At 39.0% G+C, this 8,218-nt stretch overlaps 1 protein-coding gene across 1 annotated transcript; it reads left to right on the top strand.

The window, feature by feature from the left end:
* The first annotated feature begins 895 nt into the window (after positions 1-895).
* On the top strand, positions 896-7,974 carry LOC311039151 (uncharacterized protein). Its single transcript, XM_084048802.1, has 5 exons — positions 896-1,421; positions 4,101-4,229; positions 5,128-5,211; positions 7,028-7,135; positions 7,559-7,974. The coding sequence occupies exons 1-5, from the start codon at positions 1,419-1,421 to the stop codon at positions 7,709-7,711; spliced, it is 477 nt and encodes a 158-aa protein (XP_083904928.1). The 5' UTR covers positions 896-1,418; the 3' UTR covers positions 7,712-7,974.
* Positions 7,975-8,218: the final 244 nt, after the last annotated feature.

Raw genomic sequence — 8,218 nt, 5'->3', positions numbered from 1 at the left:
CCTATACAAACCCATTGTAACTTCAAACTCTATTTTAACCATGTTAGATTCATCGGAAACACCCGTCCTTGGTTCTGGTGACTGATATTGTCCTTCTAATACGTGAGGAGACTGTGTTTTTTCAATTACCCTTTTCATTTATTTTTAATATTTTTGGGGGGAAATGAAAAAAAAGTAATACAATAAAATAATTAAATAAAATGAATCGAAAAAACACGGCCCCCCTCACATATTAGGAGGGCAGGTTGAGTCACCAGAACCAAGGACGGGTGTTTTTGATTAATCTAACTGTTCAAAAACACCCGTCCTTGGTTCTGGTGAGTCACATTTTTAACATGTTAGATTCTAACATGTTAAAAATGGATTTTGAAGTTATAATGGGTTTGTATAGGAAGCGGGCGTGTCTGATAAAATTAATATCACATATCTAAATACTGAATTAAGCAACTTAAAACTGTCTGGGGGGCTATGACAAAAGCCTGAGTAGATGATAAAATGACCCAACATTTTTTTGTTTAAAGTGAAATATCCCTTTAACTAAAACTAAGGGAATAACTATAACTAGAATTGACAAAACTTTGTAGTTAACTGAAAAAATGATTAGGTATTTGAAAAAATCAGTCAGCATACTTTTAAGTAGGCCTACTTAGATGGATTATGTATAATCCACAATCTATCAACAGTGTAAAGGGCAGACTCCTGTCTGCTGTGTCAACTCCCTCTCAGTGACATTCCTGCCGTCTGTCAGTGGTGCATAAATGTGTCTTTTTATTTTTGTTTTTGTACTGTCATCTGTGCAATCATGTCAATGTGAAACTTCTATAAAGACACTTATAAAAAAAAGTTATAAAAAAATAAAAAAATAAATACATTTTAATTGGATTTTTTAAATTGGAAACACTCCAGTAAACTAAAATAATATCCTCAAAAGTATAATACTTGAGTAAATATACTTAGTTACTTTCCACCATCACTGTCTACAATGTATCAACAGTGTAAGTAAGGCAGGAGGCTAGGAGCTCCTGTCTGCTGTCAACTCCCTCTCTCAGTGACATTCCTGATGTGTGTGTGTGGTTTTACAGTCTGTCAGGAATCAAAGTGTTGCAGCAACACACTTCATATCTTTGATCACCGGGATCCGGTTCTCTTTTTTTCCCCCGGTCATACAGAGTGAGTCTCCAGTCCAGACGAAAGTGAAACCTTATTTAATGTCACTGCAGAGCTGCTGTTCCTGTGGAGCAGATCTATATACTGTAGTCCCTGTGGGCAAGTGTGTGCGTAACAGAGAGAAGATCTTTGGAGATCCCTTGCTTGGAGTCTTCATGCCCGTGGGTGGTGCAACACTGTGCCATGATGATGCCTGGAGTGGCACCTTGTAGATTTTTTCACCGCAGCGAACATGCATCAAGAATGACCTAATGGTAAGTTCATTATTCAATGCAAATACTTAGCCACCATGGATCCAAGACGGTCATCTGTCATGACCGTCATGGATGAACTTCAACCTGGTGTTTGCGCTTTCTCCCTTGTTAGCCCGTACATCTACATAAACGTTCAGATATCAAATGTGAAGTGATAACCTCATGGCCATGGATGTTAAAATTGCGTATGGGCCCTCAGAAGTACCCGTATCTTCAGTATTGTTAAATAAAAAGCATTTTAATCCGATTGGTGGACATGTTCCTCATAGAGTTATAACGTATACAGAGTGCAATACACCTTATAACCGATAGGAGCGCGTGACGAAAATACGGTGAAAATGGCCGCGAATCGGATTAAAATGCTTTTTATTGAACAATACGAAAGATTCGGGTACTTCTGAGGGCCCGTCCATAATTGTAACATCCGTGGACATGGGGTAAGCATTTTATATTTAAAATATAATCGTGCAAACACCAGGTTGAAGTTCATCCATGACTGTCATATAATATGACAGTCATGTGTCAGGGCTTGCAAATACTATGAGGCTCTGTGACGCACTGAATAGATATGTAATCAGCTTCAAACTGTAAGTCAATAGGATAGACTACCTATTAAAAAAGACAATAATCGCCAACATTGACCTATATATTCTTCTGTAGTGTAGACCTGTGGTATTTATAGAAATCTTCAGTGGTGGAAAGTAACTAAGTACTTGTACTCAAGTACTGTAACAATTGTCATTATTTTTTTTACTTGTACTCCACTACATCTCAGAGACAATATTGTACTTTTACTACAATTATTTGAAAACTTTAGTTACTAGTACTTTGTAGATTTTGATTATTATTACATAACAAACAACACCACTTCAACCCTATACATTTTGGCCATTTGAAAATAGCAGATCTACAAGCTCACAATCATTGTTAGCTTGTAGATCTGCTATTTTCAAATGATCGTATACATTTTGAAAACATGAAATGGAAGATTTCTGCATAATGAGTACTTTTACTTTTGCTACTTAAAGTAGCCTATATTTTGATACCAATACTTTTGTACTATCAAGTACATTTTGAATTCCGGACTTTTACTTGTAACAGAGTATTTCTACATTGCAATATTGATACTTTTACTTAAGTTTAAAAAAATATATAGTACTTTTTCCACCACTGGAAATCTTACCATCAAAGAGTGAAGTGCTGGCTGTCAGAGTGTCAGTGAGCTCCAGTGGCCCTGGCTCCTGTAGTGTTGTGAGCCAGACACTGAAACCATGGAGCCATTTATATAGCTTTGTGTTCAGGCAGGGGGAATTCCTACATTATGATCTACTGAATGGTCAAAAGGAAACCGATAGAGTCTGGATTTACAGGAATAGGAAAGCGATTAACTTATCTGATCTCACCACCGGCATCAACATGTACAGTGGTGGAAGAAGTACTACATGTTTTACTTGAGAAAGTATCAATTCCACCATGTAGAAATACTTTGTTTCTTAAGTAAAAGTCTGGTATTCAAAATTGTGTTGAGTAAAAGTACAAATGTATTGGCATCAAAATATACTTAAGTACTAAAAGTAAAAGTACTCATTAATATGCACAATATCCCATCTGACAAGTTTCCAAATGTATAAAAATCCTTTGAAAACAGCAGATCTAGAAGCCCATTATTATAAGTTTATTGTCTCACAGAGGCTTATGCAGGCTTATGCAGGAGAGAGAACCAACACCTCACTGCATTGTTTTCCTATGGACTCAATGAACTGGTTTGATCTCTCTCTCTCTCTCTCTCTCTCTCTCTCTCTCTCTCTCTCTCTCTCTCTCTCTCTCTCTCTCTCTCTCTCTCTCTCTCTCTCTCTCTCTCTCCTCAAGTTCAGTTCAATCAGAGGGGCTTTATATTGGCATAATAAGAGAAACATATGTTTTACGTCACCAAAGCAAGTGTCACATAAGATACAGGCAAGGATAAAGCCCTACTAGAATACGCAAGTGTTTAGTGTACATATTACATTTAGCTGTCAAGTACATAATATATCTACATAAGGATAAAAGTGTAAACAAGACAAGCGCATAGCAGTGGGCCTACAGCAGGCAGCAGCACTTTGCAGCAGCAGTAAAATCTAAACATCCCCCCTTATTTCAGAATGTCTTTCAATTGAAATGAGTAAGCATCTATGACAATTTGGGCCATAAAAATATGACTTCTCAAACCTGCCCCAGGTTAGAGGTAAGTCAAAAAATATAATAATGTAGTCGTTTATCAAACATAACGTGATAACATTAGTTACTAGACAAAACTGGCTAGCATAATACTTCAGGCACATTCTTAGCTAAAGGATTCACATGGAATCATTTCACGATGCGACGCGACACGTTGTTGTGAGCTTGTAGCTTGTGGATCAGCTATTTTTAAATAGCCAAAGTTCAAATATAGGCTGAAGTGGTTAATGCATGTTTTGTAATTATTTTCTCTCTCTCTCTCTCTCTGACACACACACACACACACACACACACACACACACACACACACACACACACACACACCCACCCACCCACCCACCCACACACACACACACACACACACACACACACACACACACACACACACACACACACACACACACACACACACACACACACACACACACACACACACACACACACACACACACACACACACAGCCTCTTCTCTGCACTACAATTTCTCTTCTATTCCTACGTCTTGCTCTATCCTGTGAAAGCCAGAAGAGAATTACAGACATCAGCGCGGAGTTCAAGTTCTTTATTGAGGATCACATCAAAGAGTTGATGGTATGTATATCTGGAATTGAACATTAGACCATGTGCTGATAGATGTGTTTGACAGTGCATGTTTTTTTTATTATTGTTAATTTAAGGAACAATTATCCCAGCTTTGAGGGTTATCAAATACTTGTAACTCTACTTTTATAAACTATTACTATTACACTACTTTATGTGTCAATAACAGTACGAAGGCTATATTGTGTATTAGAGTTTATTTTATATGTCAGTAATACTATGAAAGCCATAACATGTATTATTCGAATGGTTTCGGCTTATCGGGCCCAAGGGTTTTGGGGACCCTGAACAAAAAGTCTATACAGGGCCCTGTTTTGGGTTGAAAACTATACCCCCAGGCCACCGCCAGCAAGATTTGGCACAGAAATATATATATATATACATATATATATATATATATATATATATATATATATATATATATATATATATATATATATATATATATATATACATATATATATATATTTGAATAAATAAAATAGCACACAATATAAAAGACTGTCACACAATATTGGTTAGGGGCCCGAAACCAAAATGTTGACTTTGTTTATTTGGGCCGGCCCCGCCTTACACTCAAGCAGAAGTACCGTTTAAAGAATCTGTGAAGGAAAGAAATGTCATTGTGTTCACACCGCTTTCACAAATGACTAATGTATTAGAGCTCAGAGCACGTGGTTCTCAAACCTTTTCATGTCAAGGACCCCCAAATTGTAATGTATTTTCAAAGAAAAAATAAGCTTTGTGTTTATTAAAACATTTCCAAACATTTTCAATTTTTTTAAAAAATGTGCAAAAAAAGCAGATGTACAAGCTAGATCTGCTATTTTTGAATATCCAACATTTCTAATAATGGAAAAGTGGTTAAAATGATTGTGTTTCTCTCCAGACGAATATCAGAGCAGACCCACGTTACATCGCCAACTGCAGCAGAGAAATGAAACACAAGCCTGCAAACTGTTCAGACGCCACGGTGAGTAACACGGTTCAGCGTTGTTGTAAGCTTGTAAGCTTGTTTCAGCCAAGATGTTTAATGTAGAGCGAAACCAGAAAAGACACTAGTGTAGCCCTGAGGGACTCCCCTGAACAATGAATGGGGTTTAAAGTGGGTAAAGTAGTGCTCACCAACTGCCCCAAAGGATAGTTTGTTATCAGCGAGAGCCAGGTGCAGATTTTACCCGAGTTCAGAGCTATTTTCAACCTGCAATTTGTCCTTGCCCGAGACCAGGAGAGCCGAGTCATCCGCGAAACAAGAACAAATTGCAGTCACAAGCTTGTGTCGTTCACATATATTAGGAACATTAAAGGCCCTAGTATGCTTCCTTGCGGAACGCCACAGCTCACTGGGAGGGGCAGAGGACAGGGTTCCGTTCACCTCCACCTCTTGTTCTCTAGTCTACCCTCCAGATAGGATTGCATCCAGTTCACTGGAAAACCAATTGCTTTCAGCTTATCAATCAGTATTGAGTGGTTTAAGTTTAAGGTGTCGAATGCCTTTTGGAGGTCCAGCATTACCATGCCCGGTATTTGCCCGCGTCCACCTCATGTTTGATGTGGTCGTTCAAATAGAGCAGGTGTCAGTGGAATGAGATGTTCTGAAGCCAGATTGGAATTAGGTTTTTTTTCAGCTAGATGCTTTTCAACCTGTTCATATACTATTTTTTCCATAACTTTCGAGATAGAACTAAGAATAGAAATAGGGCGGTAGTTGCCGGGGTCTAATTTGCTTCCTTATTTGTACAGAGGGGTTACTTTCACTAGTTTGAAATCTTGCGGGTTCCCCTGGTTGATGGAGAGGTTTATTATGTGAGCAATGATTGGAGCAATGGAGGCAGCTGAGTCTCTGAGAAATTTGGAGGGAAGAGCATCTGCAGATTATGAAACACAACCAACTACAAAAAAAATAATAATAATAATATTGTGCAGATGAACTGATTTTCTGTGATCATGTCACTATTTCTACTCTTACCTATTGTTTGGCATTCTATAATAACCGTCCTATTCTACTTTCCTAGTGAGGAGTTTACAGTGCCCCCTGGTGTTTTTACATGACATTATTATGACCAGGTGTTTTGCACAAGTTTTCTTGCAGTCTGAGTCTGTATCACAGGAATGGAACGTGGAAATGGACTAACTAAAGGAACTAATGCTAATACTAACTGATGACTAATAAGGAACACATTAGGAATTTGTTCCTTGAATAGTATTTGTTTAGGGAGAAGCTATTGAGTTCAAGTATTTCCACTTGAGTCATATATTGTTTGTGTTGAATTGTGAGCACCAGTTTTGATTAAACAAGTTTTACCAAGTTTACATTTTATAATTTAAGTTCCTGGCAGTGCACACATATATATTGGAATATAGGGTAATTAAATGAATGAATGGATAAAATAACATTTGAAAAGTAAGTTAAAGTAAGCCTCATTTATGCTAAGACGCGGGATGGTGCCGCACGCCGAGAATGGCAAGAGAATAGCCGACTAACAAGCTCACAATGTGTCTCGTCCGCGCCGCATTGTGAGCTTGTAGATTGGCTATTTTCAAATAGCCAATGTACTGTATGTAGGTTACACCGATTTTGGTGCTGTTAGCTCATTTTGCTGGTGTGTGTGTGTGTGTGTGTGTGTGTGTGTGTGTGTGTGTGTGTGTGTGTGTGTGTGTGTGTGTGTGTGTGTGTGTGTGTGTGTGTGTGTGTGATCATACAGCCTAATCGCTTCTCTGGCTGCTTGTTTCTGGAAACACAGGCTGAATGAAGTTTGTTTGTTTGTTTGTTTCCTCCGCTGAACCAGGTCGTTCCCATCCACAGACTGACCTGCAAAATGCAACGTCTGGGGCTCAGTGAGACTGAAACCCTCCAGGGTCTGGTCCTGAACTCATTAAATTGTACCTGTAAACAGGTAAACACACAAACATACATCAAAACATTTTCTTTCCTCCTTTTTATTTTTATGTTAAGCATTATTATTATTATTACTACTATTAGTGTTTACTCAAAGGACCACTTTTCAACCTACACACACACACACACACACACACACACACACACACACACACACACACACACACACACACACACACACACACACACACACACACACACACACACACACACACACACACACTCCCCCTCACCCTCTAATAAAATAAAGTTTTTAAACTAAAACCTGCCTAGTGATGATGTCACTGGTAGGCGGGTTTCTGCCCTCCTATGAGACACAGTATATGAAGATAGGTTGAACATGGGTGAAGTGTTTTGACAATTATTTGGGCCACTGCACTAAACCAAACACACTGATCTCTTGTCATCTCGCTCCAATCAGAGGCAGAGGAGGAACACGTCGACCAGCACGATGCCCACCAGCAAAAGGAGGAGAAAGGAGAGAGGAGAAAGAAGACACAGACTTTGCAAAGTCACGTTGCTCCTGGAGGACATAGAAACGTGCTACCACATGCTGAACTCAGCACCGAGCTAATGGCCTCACTGTGATGGACATGTATCCCCCCTTTCTGCAGCAGCTGTTCCGCGTAATCACAAAACTGTACTCTTTTCAAGCCCCCAGAACAGCGGAGATTTGGTTGAAACCTCAGAATCTGGTATTGCAGGACTTCCCGCATTTGGGACACTTCTGTGCATGCTTCTATCTCGTCTGAAACGCTAGTGCGCTCTGCTCTATTGGCTCCAAAATGGACTAAATAATTGTGACTAAATAATAACTACCATTTCCATTGGAACACAGTTTTGTTTTCCTTCTCTCTGAAAAGTAATTTATATGTTTTGGACATACAAGGTTTCCACCCGACAGTGACAGTATGCATGTATTGCCAACAGCTGTTTTAGGCGTGACTGCACACGGTTTAGTTTCCTAACAGCGGCGGTAATCCCAGTCGTGGCTGTCGGGCAGAAACCTCTGTGTTTTTTTTCATAAATGAATGCCCTAGTTCTTCATACTGCAGTGTCACACAAAAATAGCAGCTGTACA

Source organism: Gymnoscopelus microlampas, assembly GCF_963454915.1.
Source record: "Gymnoscopelus microlampas genome assembly, chromosome: 22".
Taxonomy (NCBI): domain Eukaryota; kingdom Metazoa; phylum Chordata; class Actinopteri; order Myctophiformes; family Myctophidae; genus Gymnoscopelus; species Gymnoscopelus microlampas.
The sequence above is the reverse complement of the archived record's forward strand: the minus strand, read 5'-3'. Positions and strand labels throughout refer to the sequence as shown.